Genomic DNA, 19,335 nt, shown 5'->3' on the forward strand with positions numbered 1-19,335 from the left:
TTCATGGGGCATTGGGGCATTTGAAATTCTGATGTTAGCATTGGAACTGAATGATAACTGGGCTGGGATTGTGGTTGCTGTATGAGAACTCTTGGCAGAGTGCTACATGAATTTGGAAATGAGAGACCATTTTGGTAGGCCCATAACAAGGATGTCTGGGGGCAAGACAGCAGGGGTCGCATCTATTCGCTAGAACAGGTTGTTAACATTCTAAGCAGTTCAGAGAACCAGTTGTTAGAAGAAATTACTGGCCTAATCCTGTAAGGAAGGCAGGAAGGAAACATTCTGGTGTTGCTTACAGAAACTGCCTCTTCGTTAACCCTTATTGCATTCTTGGCAAGACTAGACTTCCTGTCTCAGGAACTTCTCTGGAGTTTTCTTCCCCTCCTTTGCTGGCACTTTGCTTGTGTGGAGTGACCATTCAAAGTTACAATGGCACTGAAAAAAGTGACTTATGACCGTTTTTCACACTGATGACTGTTGCAGCATTTCCACAGTCATGAGAGGCCATGACTGCGAGGAGATGCGTGCCTCGATGTGAGTGATATTGAGTTGGCCACGCCCACAGAACCGGTTGTTAAAAAATTTGAATCCCACCCCTGGAAGATAGGACAGTAAATCTATAATAAAGTCTATAGTAAGTAAGCAGTCAGCAAATCAATAGTAAGAATCTGATTAGTTATTGTGCATATACAAACTTTAATAGTAAACAGAGGTTTGGCAGTGATAAAGATGAGACACTTTCTTGAACAGTTTTTATTGAAACAGTCACATCCCCATACTTGCATGGAGTCCAGGAAAATGAATGTAGCATTTATCTTTTTACTTTAAAGAATCAGTACCTTTTCCTGGGTGCTGCAAACCCTTTTTGGACAGTGCATTTGAAGTGCTGCACAGCTTTGATATATACATAATCTCTGCGCAGTGTCATTGAGGACAGGACAGATAGGAGAAGGTTGTCATAGAATGAAGTGATAATCTTAACATTACTTACTATGCTTAGATGCACTTGGTTAGCTGGTTCATTTTCTAAACAATGCCAATTTGCCCTTTTCTCTCTCTGATACTATTCTCTGAACCTATTTTCCAAAGTACCAGAAAGCAAGACAAGAAACAACAGATAGAAAGTAAAAAGGAGAGAAGCAATCTAAAACTAAGGAGAAATTTCCTAAGAGTGAGAACAATTAACCAGTGGAACAGTTTGTCTTCAGAAGTTGTGGGCACTTCGTCACTGGAGGCTTTTAAGAAGAGACTGGACAGCAGCCACTTGTTTGAAATGGTATAGGCCAGGGTCTCCTGCTTGAACAGGCGGTTGGACTAGATAGAAGACCTCCAAATTTCCTTCCAAATCTATTATTCTGTTTCTGTATCAGGTATCTGTTGGAGATATACCTTACAACAGGGGTGGGCAACTATGGTGCCTTTATGACCTGTGAACTTCAGCTTCCAGAATAGCTGCCTTAGGATTTCTGGGAATTGAAGTCCACAGGTCGTAAAAGGGCCACAATTGCCCACCCTTGGCTTACAGCTTGATTCTAATCAGGAAAGAACAGATCCTTCAAAACATTGTTTATTCTGCTAAAATGCTTATGAAAGGAAATCTAGGCATCTCTTAACATGAGATTATTTTTTCCTTTAGCAGATGTTCTCTTATTTCTTAAGCACCAGAAAAGGAATTTAAAGTCCCCCAGTGTTGTTAGAATAACCCTTCAAAGTTGGTTAGCATTCATTCTTCATTTTTATCCCAATATTACAATGGTGGACAGGCAGTGTAAAGGCAGATTTGTGAATGACTACAAATAGTCTCTGACTTACAGCCATTCATTTAGTGATTGTTCAAAGTTACAACAGCATCAAAAAAAGTTACTTATGACCATTCCTCAAACTTGTGACTTGTATCATCTCTGTGGTCACATGATCAAAATTTCAGCACTTGGCAACCAGCATGTATTTACAGAAGTTGCAGCATCACAAGGTCATATGATCACCATTTGCAACCTTCCTAGCTGGCTTCTGACAACAAAGTCAAAGGGGAAACCTGGGTTTGCTTCATGACCACGTGATTCACTTAACCACTGTGGCAAAAAGACTGTAAAATTGGGCGTGATTCACTTAACAACCACCCTGCTTAGGAATGGAAATTCTGGTCCCAATTGTAGTCATAAGTTGAGGACTACCTGAACCATCAACAAATTCTTAGGAGGTATGAGAACTGAACTATACAACTTCCCTTTTTCAAATGTATCAACTATATTGCAGACCAGAACAGATAAGCAGCAGTTTGAAGGAGCTGTCATGAGAATCTGGTGAGAAATATAATTAATTTTAAGCTTTAAATAATTTTCAGGTTCTCCTTCCATGGCTGCAATTTACTCTGGTATTCATCTGAAGCTGAAAAGCTCAAAGACCTCTTGGGAGGACAAACTCAAGTTGGCTCGGTTTGCATGGATTTCTCATCAGTGCTTCCTTCCAAACAAAGAACAAGTAATGTATTTCAGTAGATCTTTTCTCTTAAAAGCTGTTCCATGTTGTTCCCTATTAGGAGGTCTTGAATCTGCCAGGCACTCTTTCTTCAACCAAAAGGGAGCTTAGTTATTCAAAAAAAAATAATCACTTATTTTATCCAAGTTTTATTGAAAGTGGCTGAGAAGTAATTTAATACTTAAAAAAGCATTTAACTAGCACAAATGTCAAATTGTTTTTGTTTTTCATATGAGGATGTTTTTATCATAACCCATCATTCTTGCTACATTTCTATAATGTTAGAAAATGTGTATGAAGGTAATGTAAATATACTGGATATTTCTGTAAACATCTAGTGCCATTCTTTCACCATTTCTTTAAAGTTTACTCACCTTTAAGGCTACCTTGCCTTTCTTAAAAATATTTCTTTCCCTAGACAAGAAGCGTCTATTTGCGGGACAACCATATTAACCATATTTTAGATGGATTTCTTTTTCTGCAGCTGCTTTATGAAAAGATTTTGAGGACATGCAGAAGACTGGAGAAAAACAATCTGTTACTCAAGCAGGAATATACTCTTAATATTGAATTGTATCCAAGGAATACCAATGTATCATGCAGATATAGATCTTATTGCTTTATTTTAAAAATTTCTACATTGCCCCTCAAAACCAAACTAAAAAAGTTATTAAAAGTATTGTCAAGACATGGTTAAGGATTCCTAATAGCACCACTGATATTACTGGGAACATGGGACATATCACTAGACACACAAGGCCAACATTGACTGAAACCAGAAACATGTAATTTAGTATGTTATACAAGGACTGAATTTTGTTAAGTCTGTACATAGCAATCTACAGTTAAGGGTCTGTTAGTAGTAGGAAACCTTTTGTAATTTGGGAGAATAATTCATTATTTTCCAGGTTGGTTACCAATCTAAAAAAACCCGAAGAAATGTCCCAACCAACTATCACAGAGAATAATTGATTAGCAGGCAGACTACTTATAAAATCTACTCTTGCAAAATGGTTTAGAATGTAAGAGTGATAGCACTTACCCACTTATACTAATAGGCCTTATCTATGTTTCTGTTTGTCATGTAAAATTAAATGTATTCTGCCATCCCACTGAAGGTCCTGTTCTGTCCTAGGCCTCCCCAAAAAGCACTATGTCAGGTTTCCAAGTGATGAAATCCATTTAAAAAGAAAAGAACAAAGTCCATCTTCCAAAACAAATTATTTTATTTAGGAAAGCATCAAATTAGCAAAGTCCATAGTAATTCCGTATCTGATACAACCCAGAATTACCCCACAATATTACAAGTTAGAAACAATCCCCAAAAGTCACATTCTCCAATAGAAGTAATTCAACGTTGCTTGATGTCATAAATCTCTACTTCAAGGGGCCCAAGCAACGACAGCTCGTTTCTCATGGGAAGAAAGATCACCTAGCCAAAACATCTCTCTTTATCTCCACTCCTCCGCCCCTTAGGAATGTGGTGAGCCTGAAACTTTTTCCCCATGACTGCCACAGAGAAAGTAAGAAAAAGAATATATACTAAGCCTATCTAAAATGGCTACGCATATGTCAATTTCGGTCTTGACGCACTAAGTCAATTCTGAATCCTGGCAAAAACCTCTTTTATTACATTAATGTGAATTTATTTCATTCACAGTCAGCCAACAGCTTGGCAAACAGTCTTGCGATAGTATACTAATTAGTTCAGACCTTTATCAATCCTGGAACGCTGACTGGTAAATAGTTCCACATTCAACGCTGGCAGGGAAGGGCTGGGTTATACAGACAAATCCTCACAAGGCTGGAATGAAGGAACAAGCGAGTTGTTTCCTGCAAAAAAAAAAAGCCCTCCCCTTTTGCTTCTCTTTTAATCCTGATGGGAGGGGCCATTCATCGTCCATCTGTGGCCTTACTCCCACATCGACCCTGAGTTCTTAATTACGCCTTCTTTTTGGCAGCTCTGTGCATGCGCAGGCTAGGAACTGGTTTCAGAAGCTCCCCTGTCTCACTGCTATCTGAACCCGAAGGCAGCTGTTGACTGCCAGCCTGCCTTGACCCCAACTCTGCCTTTGATGTCGAGCCTCATCCGAGCCTTGCTCAGCCTCCAGGAACGGCCCAGGTTCCCTCCTCAACCTCCTTACTACTGTCCGACTGAGCCACAACAGTTCCTAATGTTTCCATCTCTATGAAAATGTAGCCTTAGTATATTTTGGGAAGGAACACATCATCCACCCATGGACATCCAATACACACAGAATCCAAATACATTTTACATTTAAATAACCTTTTATGGGAGTTTTGGAAATTCAGAGGCGTCTCTTTGATTGTGAGGAAAAGAAAAGAAAAAGAACATGTGTTCCCAGATATAGTCCTACAGGGAAAGGCAGCTTTACTTGCAAGCTATATAACATATGTGAAAGGCAGTGAGGGGGTTATTTATAAGGAAGTAGAATGAATCTCTGTATTTTGATTTTGTCATCTCTTTAATCACAATACTGGAAGCCTGCCACTTATACACAAGTATTGAGTTGCCCTTCCATGTCCCGTATTAGTGAAACAGATCTGCTTATTTTTAGGAATCGCATTATTTGCCTCAAACTGCTTTGTTTTTCCAGGTCTTACTTGACTGGGTAAGTCATAGCTTGATTTCCTGCTACAATAAGAAACTTGAATTGCCAGATGAGATAATTGAGAAGCTTTGGATTTACCTGGACAGCATCATTCACAGCAAAAAGCTGCAGAATCTCTTCAGGGATGGAAAAACAGTCACTCTGCGGTTTACAATTGCACAGGTATGTTTACAAATAAATAAACGTTTACATAGATCCATCTTCCTCTGGAAATAGTGCCCAGTTGCTTTGAGATCTTGCTGATTATCTCCCGAACCTTTTCTTTTTACATCACAACGCCTGCTACAAATTTTTCTGTAACTCTCCCATAATAATCTGATACCCCCTAAAAGCTGTATTTCTTTACGAACAGCTTCTCCTAGTTGAGTTGTCTCCAGTTGTGTTTTGGTTGCAACTCAAAGAATTCCAGCAAGGGAATGTTTTGTTTGATCTTACAATACATCTGGAAGATGCCAGCTTGGGCAATACTGTTACGATCCAGCAGTTATTTATAAACATCTGTAAGTGGGTGTGTATGTTTAGCACATAGAAACAAATTGGTACTGGCAGGAATATTGTCTGATACCAGTATGTTCACAGAGAAGTGCAGATTGGCAAACTAGCCAATAGCTGGACATTTTAACTTAGTATCACTATTGTACATTGTAACTGTATGATAGGGGAGTTTTTTTTAAAAGAGTATGTATTTTAATGAGATATAATTGTGAATGAGAATTTAGAATAATCTTTAAAATGTTCATACTACCATAGATGCTATGTATTCCCAGCCAAAGAATATTGATTGTTACACTTGATCATCTACATGTTAGTCAAGAACAAAATCCCACTAATGGTTTTGAAGTTTTAACAGAGTATAACATTTTTGTCTTTTTGGAGAGAAAAAATGAGAGACTATGAGAAGCAGATAGAGGATTCAGTCGATGTTAAACAAGGCAGAATAACCTGGATAGGGGGCGAGGGGGGATAAAGAAATGAAATGCTCCAAAGCAGGGGTCACCAACTTTTTGGACCTCAGGGACCACCAAACTCATAATTTTAAATCCCGCAGACCAGAGACCCTGGGAAAATCCCCCCCCCCCCAAAAAAAAAAGTTGCAGGAAAATTCCCCACCCCGTTTTCCTACCGGTCAATCATTCTTTATTTGGGATCGCAGGATACCATCTCCAGCTCTGTTCTCGGGGGGAGAGAGAGACTTTTGGCTTCATGCAAGGAAAGCAGCAGAAGCAGCAGAAGTCTTTCTTTCTCTCTCCCAAAGTCCGCGAGAAGTGAGCCTTTGTGAGACTTTTTGCACCGGCGCAGCCTCTTGGAGCAGGATGCCTTGCAGGGTCCCAGAGACTCATTTCTGGTGGAGTTTGGGCGAAAGAAAGAAAGACTTTTGCTGCTTTCCTTGCGTGTAGCCAAAAGCAGAAGAAGAAACGGAAAGAAGCAGCCCGGTGGCCAGGCGAGGCACGTGGGGCACGTGGAGCAAGTTCTCCCCCGCCCTTTCGCTCCTCCCCTCACTACCTCGTTTTGTTCACAATGCAAGCGATGCAAGCCTTGTGTTCCCACGGACCACGTGGGTGGCTCAGCCTTGTTCCCGCGCAGCCTACATTAATTGCTTTGAGAGGTGACATTTCTCTGCGGACTACCAATTTTTTCTCGCGGACCACTAGTGGTCCCTGGCCGACTGTTGGCAACCACTGTTCCAAAGACTGCCTAGGGACTTTTTAAGATTTTAAGACTATATTTTTACCTAAATATCTATGGAGATTGTCAGTCATACTGGTCATGGTTGTCCCAAAGATGATTTTTCAAAAAGCTTCTGGACTTCCTTTGTTTTTGCTTGAAGACGTTTTGCTTCTTATCCAAGAATCTTCTTCAGTTCTGAATGAATGGTGGAGAATGGAAAGATTTATATTCCTTGCAGTTATCTGGTTGTTAGCACGCTTTTTGAGAGTCGTTGAGGCCATTTGGAAGTTTACCTGGGCCCTCAGGGTCACCTATATTTTTACCTCTGATATTAAAATCTGATGTGGTTCTTTCTTCTTAATGGCAACTCAATAAGAAATGCTTTTTTGCTGTGAAAGTCCACTAAGACATTGCTTTAAAAATCAGATTGTGCTAGTATGATAATATTTTTTTACTAAGTCATTGCCTGATTTGATTTTCACCTTTATAGAACCTTCCATTTGTAAAGGAACCTTTCACCTTTATTGAATCTTCCATTTGTTTTGTCTGTCTGCTTTTGGATCCTCAGGATGAGGTTGAATTTCCATAATTACTGTCATTATAAAGAGCCAGAACAGATTGTTTAGGTAGTGTGGTAAAATTTAAAAGGAGGGAAAGAAAATTGTGTATATCATTTGAATTGAATTGAATTCTTTATTGTTATTGTACGTATATACACAGTATACATACAATAAATTCACATAATACTCAGAGACCAGTCCCAACACGCACACACACATGACAATCCTCAAACCCGCCCAAATTCCCCGCTTCCTAAAAACACATAAGCATCCACACAACAGACTAAGTAATGCTGTCCAACAGCTCACTGATGGTGGCCCTTAAGTTCATTGTTAAGTGCAATTATAGCTCTGGGATAAAAACTGTCCCGAAAACGTGTGGTCTGAGTTTTAATTGTTCTGTATCTTCTGCCAGAAGGCAACAGTTCACAAAAGTTGTAAGCAGGATGGGAAGAGTCTCTGAGAATGTTGTACAACTTCCTCAAACAGCGAGATGCGAAGATGTCATCCAGGGCTGGTAGCTGGAGCCCAATGACATTCTGGGCAGTTTTAATTATTCTCTGTAGAGCACTTTTGTCCGCTGCAGAGCTGCTCCCATACCATGCAAAAATCCGTATGTCAGGACACTCTCAATGGTGCTGCAGTAGTAGGACAGAAGTAGATGCTGAGATAGATTTATCTTCCTGAGCATTCTCGGGAAGTACAGCCTCTTCTGTGCCTTCTCCACAAGCATGTTAGCATTCACAGTCCATGAGAGGTCCTCCGAGATATAAGTGCCCAGAAACTACCAACTCTCCCCACCTCCTCACCATTTATGTACAATGGTAAATGTACACCTCTCTTCCTCCTGAAATCAATTATAAGTTCTTTAGTTTTAGGGGTGTTAAGTTATATATTTATAAGTGATTTATCAGATAGTAATAAATATGCAAGAAGACACTTGAGTTTAATTTTGATACAGATCCTTGCGCATCACTTCTGTTTTGTCCCTTGTCTCATCTTTAGGTCATAAATGAAAATCTTTCTCTTGCTTACAATCAAAAAACACTGAAGAATGTCAAGGCGGTGCTAAGCTGTTGTAGCGGCATCCTTTCCAAACCTCCTCTTTCAATAGTTTATACTGCAAAATTTGAACTGCTGGTACATCTTCTGAGTAAGTTGTGCTGGCTAACCTGTTGGCAGTTATCATCAGAAGATGCCGTGTCTCTCCAGTTGTTTGAAGTCCTTCAACTGAGCCTCAGGCAGTACCTTCTACTTCAGCGGCAGCAAACCAATGCAAATCGGGTATTTGGACAAGTGATCCAACAACTGCTGCAGCCATGCCTCCTGCTTCGATTTTTGCTAACCACGAAAGTATGGACCGATGCAGATGACGATCGCATTCGTCCACAGCTCATCAAGGAGGCCCGAAATCACGTGGAGACGTTGCTCAAGGCTGGCATTTTCCAGCAGGAGCTCTTGCCATCCTACAGAGAAGAGCTGTTGCCAGAGAAGGAATCCGTTGGCACAAAGAAAGGCTTGAAAAACCTGCTTCTCCCAGCCAATACAATCCAGGCCACTTTAAGAGATTCCGCCTTTTGCGAACAAGCTCTTCATGGGAAAGTGGTAGCGCATTCCGTGCCTTTGCTCTTCAAGCTTTTTTTAGAGACGTACAATAAGCCCGAGGACCATTTGGTCTGCTTTCACATGCTTACCAAACTTTGCGATTGCTTACAGATTTCTTGTCTGCGGGGGAATCTTTGGGACAACCAGCTTCCAGCATCAGAATGGAGCTCGGAGCTGCTTGCGGTGGAGCAGCTTCTCAATTTGGTGCTGAGCAATAATATTTATAATGTGGCCGCTGATCGGATTCGGCACAAGGCAGTCCAGTTTAATTTTTACCGTCAGTTAGCCCAGTTGCTGATGAACCATTCCCAGGCCACCATACCTGCCTGGTTTAGATGTCTCAAGGCCCTGATTTCCTTGAATCATTTGATTGTGGATCCTGATTTGGATGATTTAGTGGCCTTGGCTTGGATTGATGTGGAGGTCTCTGAGCCACGTACGAAGAAGGCTCAGGCAGCCCTTGTTAGCACCGTCTTCTCCACTTACGCCAAATTGCGTCAGTTCCCAAATCTCTTCCAAGAAGTGTTATCAGTCATTTTACGTCCTGCTGCAGAGGAGTCAAGACTGCCACTGTTGCCAGCCGGTATCAGGGCCAAGCTATGTGAGTGTCTTTTGGATCTGCCATCCAATCAGGTGCTGGATATCATAGGTCTCACGGTGGAGCAATGTCAGACTTTCGTCATTCCTCATGTCAAGGGGGATGTTGACATGGCCTCAAAGCTTCAGTCCATAAGCACGTTGCTGTATTCGGTTCTCTTCCACATGAAGAGTTTAGACGATTCCACTCCGTTGTCTGTTGTGCATCGCACTCAAAACCTGCTGGAGGGAGTGCAGAAGAATGTCACCCAAGTTCTGTTTGACCTGCTGAAAGGTTCTGAGGCGGAATCAACAGATCTTGAGCTTTGGACAGAGAAGGTCAGTAACTCAGCTCTTCTTCTGGCTTGTGTGTGCGTAGAAAGTGATACTCTTTTTGCGTTAAATTGCAAGCAGTATAACTCTCCCTTAGCCCCATTGCTTGATGATTCTTCTGAAGGAAACTGGAACTTCTCAACCATATTTCCTGGTTTAGACGCAGAGTGTTGGCAGAAGATAGATAAGCTGGTGAAATGTTCCTCCCCAATGAGCCGCTACTGTACCGAATGGCTGGTGCTTCAAAAAATGAAGAAGATGCTGATGCACAACACCTGTTGGACGGAGGCATCGCATCAGGCTTTGCAAAGTGCCGGGGCTTTCATTCTGCAGTCTGGAAGAGCTTCCATGAACAAAGAAGAGTCACAACCCTGGGATGGCAGCGCGAGTAGTGTAACCGCTCTTACTTATCCCGTGGCACATTGGCACCTGATAGTCTCAAATCTCCCTGTCCTGTTTCCTTATCTTTCTGAGAATGATACAGAGTATATTGCAGAGGTGCTCCTGAAAACACTATTGGTTAAGCAACCCCAGTCAACTTTTGCTGAAGAGGACGATGTTTTATTCACGATGGAGAAGCTGTCTAAGGATTTATTGCACAGTTCTCTTCTCCCAGAACTGCAGATGCTGCAGTGTTTTTTCCTAAGCCAAATAATTCAGCACTGTGCTAGTGTGCTCTCGTCCACATTTCCAAATATTGCCAACCAGCCTCTTCAGTTGCTGTGTGCAGGAAATACTCTGTGGTGTGAAGCTATCCCTTCTGGTCATGCGGCCAGCGTAAGGTCCAGGAATGACTTTTCAGTCTCCTGGGCAGTTATGGAGAAAGTTGCTCTCAATATACTGTCATTAGTGAAAGATAGATCTTACGCTACCTTGGAAGAAGAACCTATCAAAGAGCTCTTGAATATACTAGAGGTCATTTCAGCACTGAATGTAGACAGCTTCTTTCCTTTGGATTTCACACGATGCTTTCTTCTGTTGATTTCTTTGGCTGTTAATACCAGAGCAAGCATTTCTTGCAACAGAGCCTTGTCTTTAAAGTTTCTGGCAACCTGCTGCCACCTTCTAGCGTGCTTACAGGCCAGAAGACATGCAAACTCATCCTTCAAGGTTTTGTATGCTAGTGATGTTCTCGAAGCTCTCCTCACCTCCATGTTTGCAGTCTGCAAGACCTTTGGTGGTGTCTTGAGGATGGATGCTTGGGATGAATTCCTTCATGAGCTCCAACTCTTTTTGGAGCACTATCTTCAAGTAATCCTAGAAAGGAGGCAGAGTGTGAAACTGAACGTGGAAAAGTTCCTGTCTTTCATAACAAGTTGCCAACCACGCGATAGAAGTTCTGGACAGCCTGAGCATTGGAGCCCTGCAGCTGACCAGGTTGTTCTAGTGGCATTAATTTCATTGTGTCATGTTCTGGCTACGTACCTGCAACAACAGCCCGATGGAAAACTACAGATTTCAGGAATGCTGCCTGTTTTTCTTAAACAGGCCATGTTGCAAACAGGAGTGACTATCAAGTTCTGCCTTAGAAACAAGACAAAAGGCCAGCCATTGCCTTTAGCTTTTATACCGCATATTACTATTCTTCTGAAAGCAGATGCATCTTGTTTTCAATCTATGCTTCCTGCAGCTGGTGAGAACGAACTGCAAGATCCCATGAAACCCAGCAAAAACAGACAGCTTTTTCACAGGGAACTATATCAAAGCTTTTGTGTTCAAATATTGAGAGAACTTGACTTGGCAGATGGGAACCTCCGGTTTCTTCATTCTGCTTTGCAGTTTTTGACTGCTTTCTGTTCCATGCCAGAACTGTATCCACCACATGTAACTTCTATTGCCGTATTTAATTCGGTCAGAAAATTACTTGCAGGTAAGGAAGTGTAATTCTTATTTCCTCACTTCTCTCCTAAATATTGAAGGGAGATGGTAGATTAGAAATAGTTCCAGGTAGCCAGTGTTGAGCAAGGATTAAAAAAAATCAGCACATAGGAATAATAGAGATCATAAAATAGGTGACAGGTCAGAATTATTACTGGATGGCCACCAATGTCAGATTAATGGCATCTCCAAAAATGGCTATGATGTGACTCTAAAAGTACAATAAGTTGTTAGTGAAGAGAAACCAGTGACTCTTAACGAAGTTCTAGAGCTCAGATTCTTGATCATATCCTTTTTACCTTTATGTACTTCCTGGCCTGCTGGAAACACATTCAATGATATGAATTTACCATAGTGTACTGAAGGTTGTTTATTGTTTTTTGTTTTGTTTTTGTATTTTTGGTGGGCTTGGGATGATCTGCCTGATTTTTTTTGTCATTCCTAGAATTTTTAGGGGATAATGGTTGGTGCCATAAAGCAGCGGTCGCAACCGGTGGGCCGCAGTCCACTGGGGGGGGGCGTGAAAAATTTTTGGTGGGCCGCAGAGAAATCTCACCCACAGAGCACCCGCCCCCCAAAGCAATTAATCCAGGCTGCGCAGGAACACAAGGCTGCACGACCCATATAGCCCACAGGAACCCTCCCCGCCCACTCACTCCTTACCCGGCAAACTTTCCTGCTAAATTACTATTTTTCCTTTTCCCAACCATCATCTGTTCTGCTGTGCCGGGGGATTTAGATTAGCTAGGAAGTAGGAAATGGTTGGATTTCTTGCTTTCTAGCTAGTCTTTAGATCTTGGGCTCTGCTTTTAAGAAGAGCCAAACCTCCCTTAGGACTGAAGGTTTGCTTGCAAGCAAATCAGTGCAGACTCTCGGCAAGCAAATTTGAGAGAATGAGCTAGCCGATGGCAGATAGATAGATTTCTGAATGATTTTGTGAGCAACTCAATCTGCCTGCCTGCTTTGCCTGATTTTGGGTAAAGGTTGCTCTTTTTTAATATAAAAAATCAATATTTATATAAATATTTATAATATTTACATACAAGCCATGCACAGCCAGTCACATGACCACCAAGCCACACCCACAAATTAGGCCACACCCACATAACCAGTTAGTGGTCCCTGGGATGTAAAATTATGAGTTGGTGGTCAACTCATAATTGACCATAATTATGGTGGTCCCTGAGGTCCAAAAGGTTGGCGACCCCCACCTTAAAGGCATCCTTATCCCCTCTTTTTAGGACCAAAAAATGTTCCAAAGTGTTGGTTCCCATCTGTTTTGGGGTCCGCTCTAGGAGCCATAAGTGAGGTTTTGGAGATTTTAACCTTATTTTGAAACAAGAACTGAAGCCACCAAAAAGAATCGCCTATTTAAAATAATATATTTTAGATTTTAATTTCTTTGAAACTATAGTTGATCGTTGTTAGTTGATTGCAGTAGGATGTCATTGGCTTCTCTCCTGCTACCTGATAGCTAATTGGGTTGGAGATGTTATTTAGTTAGATCTCTTTGCTGGGCATGAAGAATATTGCTCCTTGTTTCCTCCCACCCACCCTCCTGTACCCCCAAAAAGACCATACTGCCTGGGATAGAAGCAGAGAGTTGGGTGGAATACAATAGTTACCTAATAATGGTAGCAGCCTGCCTGATTTAGAAGCTGGGGGGAACCAAGAACTATCTAAATGAACTGCAGCTTTCGGCAATTCCATCATCATGACCTATGTCTATGATAAAGAATATTTAGCATGATAGTTCAACAGTATCTTCAGAATTACCTTTTTTTAAGTTAATCTTAAGGAAGCTTTAGTGGCATTGCGATATCTCCTGTCTGATGTGGCTCTTCCACTGGATGAAATTTTGCTAATATATTTTATAATTTACAGAAAGTTCTATAGATAGAAATAATTTGAGTTTTGGGCAAGACATTTACGTGACAGGAGAAGCTAGATTTTCCATCTAGCCTTCAGGATGCAGGAAAGGAGAAGTTATTGGCGTAAGAGAAATGCTGTTAAGTTTATTGCACTATAAAGAAAAAGAATGGGTTGGTTTGTCATTTCAGTAAATGACAAATAAATGGGGAAAGTAAAGGGTAAAAAGTAAGGACAAGCTTTGTGCTATAATGTTTTGGCATTTATCAGCAGTTTGTGGGCCTTAAGAGTTTGGATGATGTTTTCTCTTGAACTATTGCAGGTCCTGAAGTCAAAGGCCAGTTGATTCAAGATCTAGATGTTCCCTTGACTGAATTGATTGCCCAGCTGGTGGAGAATGGGACCATTGATGACTTTTCTACCATGTTGAGACTGCTGATTGAGGGACTGAACATTTGCAATCTTTGGAAACAAAATCCTGAAGTAGGAACTATGTTAAATTTTTTGTTTAAAAATATATTTGAATCAACAATGCTTAGTATTTGCCTTCATCTAGTTCTATTGAAGAACTAGAACTAGTTCTTTTGAATTACTTTGTTGCTGAACAGGTTTTCTATTTTGTATTTTTTACATGGAATATTTTTACATGAAGAAGGTAACAGTTAAAGGTTTCTCTGTCTAGTCACGTCCAACTCTAGGGTTTGCTGCTGATGTCTGTTTTTTGGCCGAGGGAGACGACATTGTCCGAAGACAATTTCTGTGCTCATGTGGCCCGCATGGCTTAATGTCAAAATTGCACAGAATGCTGTTACCTTCCCACTGAAATGGTACCTATATATCTACTCGTATTTGTGTGCTTTCAAACTGCTTGGCAGGCAGGAGCTGGTTCAGGAATGGGAGCTCACCCCATTGCTAGGCACCCAGGCTGTCAACTCCAGCTGACAAGCTCAGCATCTGAGCCATTGTGCCCCCTAGAGGAAGGAGTTGGGATTAAACCTAGAAACTTTCTGAGTACAAAATATGTTCTCTGCCCCTAAATCTTATAGGTAGTTCCTGAGTTACATGAAGGTTATTTCTTGGGAAATTTTGTGTAAGCTAATTATCAAGCATGACCAAAAATAAATGGCACCATTCAGGAATATTTTTTTTAATGCTGTAGTCTTAATCTGTTGATTTAATGCTTAAGTAATGTACTTAACTATCCAATTGTCTATGCATTGGCAAGCTTCAGAAAAGTAATTTTAAACATATGATCAGTATATAGACATCTTAAGAGATTCACTTCTAGCTGTATATTTAAATTTCATTTACTTTTATAAAACCAGATATTTTCTACGTTGCATTTTGCTTGTATCTTTTATCTTTTTTTGATGTGACCATGCTTATTATTCTTATTTTCTTGGTGTGTTTTGTACAGATAGTATTATCAGCTGTTACCTTACTGAAAGTGCTACTCAACTGTCCTCTAAGTGGAGAGAAAGAGAAAGTTTTCTGGTTTTCTACTCCCCAGATAATGACTGCTTTAGCTGTAAGTACCTCTGCTGCTGGATTAGATATATGCTATTGAATTTAGGTCACTGTTTATATTTATGCTATTGACCCCACACCCTGCCCAGGACACAGATATAAAAAGAAGCATAGACTTTTCATATTGTAGCCTTAAGTCTAAGGATCAAAAACTACATAGCTGACATCAACCCTATCTCAGTGTTCCATGCTTTTTAAGTCTAATTCCAAAAGTACACTGGGTATTATTCCCACTCTTTGCAGCTTCCTATATGGTCAGACTTCCTGGCTTCCTTGGTAGTGGAATTATATCCTGTGCTTCATTTCGTGTTGTAGACCACTGACAGTTTTGAACCCCTGGTTCAAAATATACAGTTTAATGGCAAATAGACACATGTGATATTTATTTGTTGATTTGTTTATTATTTGTATATTTGTTTAATATTTATCTATTTATTCAGTATCTATCTATCTATCTATCTATCTATCTATCTATCTATCTATCTATCTATCTATCTATCTATCTATCTATCTATCTATTTAAAGTGAGACTAGAACTCATAGTCTTCTGGTTCCTAGCCCGATATTTTAACCCATACACATACACACATGTATATATGTGGATGTATGTATGTGGATGTATGTATGTGGATGTATGTACACACAGAGAGAGAGAGAGAGAGAGAGAGAGAGAGAGATCAGATCGCTTCCAGAACATTTGAAACAGTTCAGCCTGAAGTCAAAAGTGTCTATGCTGTACAGTATTTTCAAACTTGACAACTTTAAGATATGTGGACTGGGCAATGCTAGCTAGGGAAATCTGGGAGATGAAGTCCATACATCTTAAAGTGGCTAAGTAAGTTTGAAAAACACTGGCCTAATGCACCGAAGATGGAAGATGGAAAACTATATCAGAGATTCTAACTTATATCTTCTTTTCTTGCATACTCTTTGTGTGTGTGTGTTTATATTGTAGTTATATTGCTAGTAGAGATAGCAATTAATCTCCAAGAAACAGGAAATAATAAGATAATGTGCAAGGAATATAGGCATATTATGGATGAAACTACTTACCTATTTTGCAATTCCAATTTGTCTTTTTAAAGTCATTCTCATAGGAGAGTTAGTTAAAAGAAAAGGACATAATGAAATAAAACAACTAATGAAAAAATAGAAGCCTTGTTTCTTGTCAGCACTTTATTTTTAAAGTGAGATTAGTTTATATGGGTTGTATAGGATTACACTATATTTATATGTATACTTGCTTTTTGCAAAATAACACAAAGGAGAATTAAATGGCATCATTAAATTATATCATACCATTTAGGTCACTTTGTCTGAAGCCCATTCAATTAGTCAACCCCAAAGCAACTTTTTGGGGAAACACGATGCTTGTCCAGGTTAAAAAAACAAAAAATCAAAACCCTCATCCAGTAACCCTATACTCAAATGTGCAGTCTTGAAGCAGCTGAACTGTAGTAAAGAATAAATTCTGTGCAGCTAAAAACTGATTTGGTTGAAGGCAAAAGGAGAAGGGGGCAGCAGAGAATGAAATGATTAGATAGTATCATTGATGCAATGAATATGAATTTGGGCAAACTCCTGGGGGACAGTGGTCATCAGGAGAACCTGACATGCTATGGTCCATGAGGTCACAAAGAGCCAGATAAGAGTTAGTGACTGAACAGATAACAATAACACAAAACCTGGTTGTATAGAAGAGTTCTAAATTTCATTCCAGCATATCAGGGGTGTCAAACTCAAGGCCCGCAGGCCAGATCTGGGTTGCTTAAATCTGGCCTGTGGGACTGCCCTGGAAACAGCGAAGGACAGACCTGTGGTGCCTCTGCTAGCAAGAATGGAGCCTGGGAGGGCTACACGCAGCCCTCCCAGGCTCCATTTTGAGCCATAATGGCCTCCTGCAGTCTTCTGCCAGGCAAAATGGAGGTCGGGAAGACCCCGAGCTCCGTTTTCACTGGCAGTGAGCTGCAGGAGGCTGTTGTAGCTGACCACGACCCCCGCCCTCCTGAGGTCAAACCAGGGGTGGGAATGCTACCGGTTCTGCCCGGTTCTATAGAACTGGTAGTTCTGAAGAGCAGCAGACACAGAACCAGTTCTGTGTCTGCTGCTGTTTGGCCCACCCGCCTGCCCGGGCTTTTACCTGTCCCTTATTTCTTGCTTTTTCAACCTCAGTTGCTTTGCACGGCACAGCTGAGGTTGAAAAAGCAGGAAAAAAGAGGTTTTTTGAATACTGTGTACCTGCGTGCAGTGCTTATCAGCTGTCCGGGCAGCACAGCATAAGGTTATTTTACACACGCGTGCACAAAACATAATCACCGAACCGGTAGTAATGCCTGTTGAATCTCATTCCTGAGGTCAACCATAATCTGGATGTGGCCCTCAATGAAATTGAGATTGACATCCCTGCAATACCTAGTCTTATGTCCTTGGCATAAGCCAGAGCCAGAGCCCCCCCCAAATACAGTCCTCGACTTAAAACAGTTGGTTTAGTGACTGTTCAAAGTTACAACGGCACTGAAAAATAAGACTTATGACCGTTTTCCAACAGTTATGACCTTTGCAGCATTCCCCTGATCATGTGATCAAAATCCAGACCCTTGGCAACTGGTTCACATTTATGACCGTTGCTGCATCCCAAGATCATGTGGATCCCCTTTTCCGACCTTCTCACCAGCAAAGTCAATGGAGAAGTCAGGTTCGCTTAACAACCGGCTTACTAACTTAGCAGCTGCAGTGATTCACTGAACAACTGCGGCAAGAAAGGTCGTAAAATGGGGCAAAACTCACTTGACAAATGTCTCGCTTAACAACAGAAGCTTTGGACTCAGTCGTAAGTTGAGGACTACCTGTATAGCAAATTTTCAGTGGCAAGGAAAAATTGTGGATATGCACGGATTTGTTGGTATGACTCCCGTTGCGGAAAACCGTGCTGGAAATGGCTTAGCAGTTGTGTGATTCGCAGTGGGAGTTGTGAGGCTGGAGAAGCCCGCCTCAACACCTAGTTGTGTGGGTCCTACTGTTTGTGTTTCCTTCCACCTGGTGTAGATGCAGATCAAAGAGGCTTCTCGGGATCCAGTTGTGCTCCCTGTCCTTGCTGTGCCTATCCTGGAAGCAGCAGCTCTTCTTCTTCGATGCGGAGAAGGGATTATCTCCAACCCACATCACGTTGCCCTTGTTTTTAATATTCTTTTGACTGTCCCTCTTGACCAGAAGGTGTATAACAGCATCTTTCTGGGAATCCACGAAGTGCTCTTTTCCATATTGCAGTGTCATCCTAAGGTAAGGAGCAGGCTTCAAAAAGCCCTGGAACACGGCCTAGCGTCTGAGGGAATAAAACTATATACCTCCCCATTAGGCTTTTTCTGCTGTTGTTCATCTCCTGTTAAGGTAACCCCGAGTTTAGAAAAATAAATGAAAATGAAAGTTGGTGGCTTTTAAGATGGATAAAGTTGCGGCTCAGGGGAGGGAGGGAGATCAGTTTATTGCAGAGGTGGTATTCAGCAGGTTCTGATCAGTTCTGGAGAACCGGTAGCGGAAATTTTGAGTAGTTTGGATAACCGGCAAATACCACCTCTGGCTGGCCCTGCCCCATCTATTCTCTGCCTCCTGAGTCCCAGCTGATCGGCTGGGTCTTCTTTTGTTGCCCTGCACAGGAGAACAGAGCTGGAAAGCAGGTTAGTGGGGTGGGGAGGGAATGGGGATTTTGCAGTATCCTTCCCCCAGGAGTGGGGAGGGAATGGGGATTTTACAGTATCCTTCCCCTGCCACGCCCACCAAGCCACACCCACAGAACCAGTAGTAAAAAAAATTGAACACCGCCACTGGTTTAATGGAAACTATTGGATGGGGATTAAGACAAAGGCTGTTTTTACTTTGAACAGAGCCACTTTCTCTTTTAAATCTGCTCTTTCCAGCTTCTCACATGGTTCCCGACACACTTCAAAAGATCCAGAAGCAATCCTAGATCTGAAAAAAAAAAAGATGATGTAGCCATGATCACCTAGTTCTCAAGGCATTTCCCTTTATCCCAAAATACGATTGCTTTAAAAACTGCATTTGTTTTGAAATTTGAAACTTAGAAACACCCCCCCTCCCTCTTTAAGGATATTAGTTTAGAATGAGTCAAAGCTAATATATTGTTTGCTTTTCATCCATTTCTGTCAGTGTTTCTTGTTTCCATCCTTTGGAAGTTTGGAGGTTTTAAA

The 19,335-nt window shown here is 41.2% G+C and overlaps 1 protein-coding gene across 1 annotated transcript in view; it reads left to right on the forward strand.

Annotated features, from left to right (window-relative positions):
• URB2 (URB2 ribosome biogenesis homolog) overlaps positions 1-19,335 on the forward strand; it is a 32,296-nt gene that overhangs the window by 943 nt on the left and 12,018 nt on the right. Inside the window, exons 2-7 of the mRNA XM_026705173.2 lie at positions 2,348-2,484; positions 5,100-5,276; positions 8,348-11,726; positions 13,926-14,086; positions 15,021-15,131; positions 18,176-18,409. Coding sequence (XP_026560958.2) covers positions 2,359-2,484; positions 5,100-5,276; positions 8,348-11,726; positions 13,926-14,086; positions 15,021-15,131; positions 18,176-18,409 — 4,188 coding nt within the window. The 5' untranslated portion in view covers positions 2,348-2,358. The remainder of the gene's footprint in view (positions 1-2,347; positions 2,485-5,099; positions 5,277-8,347; positions 11,727-13,925; positions 14,087-15,020; positions 15,132-18,175; positions 18,410-19,335) is intronic.

The sequence above is a fragment of the Pseudonaja textilis genome, chromosome 1 (assembly GCF_049901715.1).
Source record: "Pseudonaja textilis isolate UNSWEBS1 chromosome 1, rPseTex1.2, whole genome shotgun sequence".
Classification (NCBI taxonomy): Eukaryota; Metazoa; Chordata; class Lepidosauria; order Squamata; family Elapidae; genus Pseudonaja; species Pseudonaja textilis.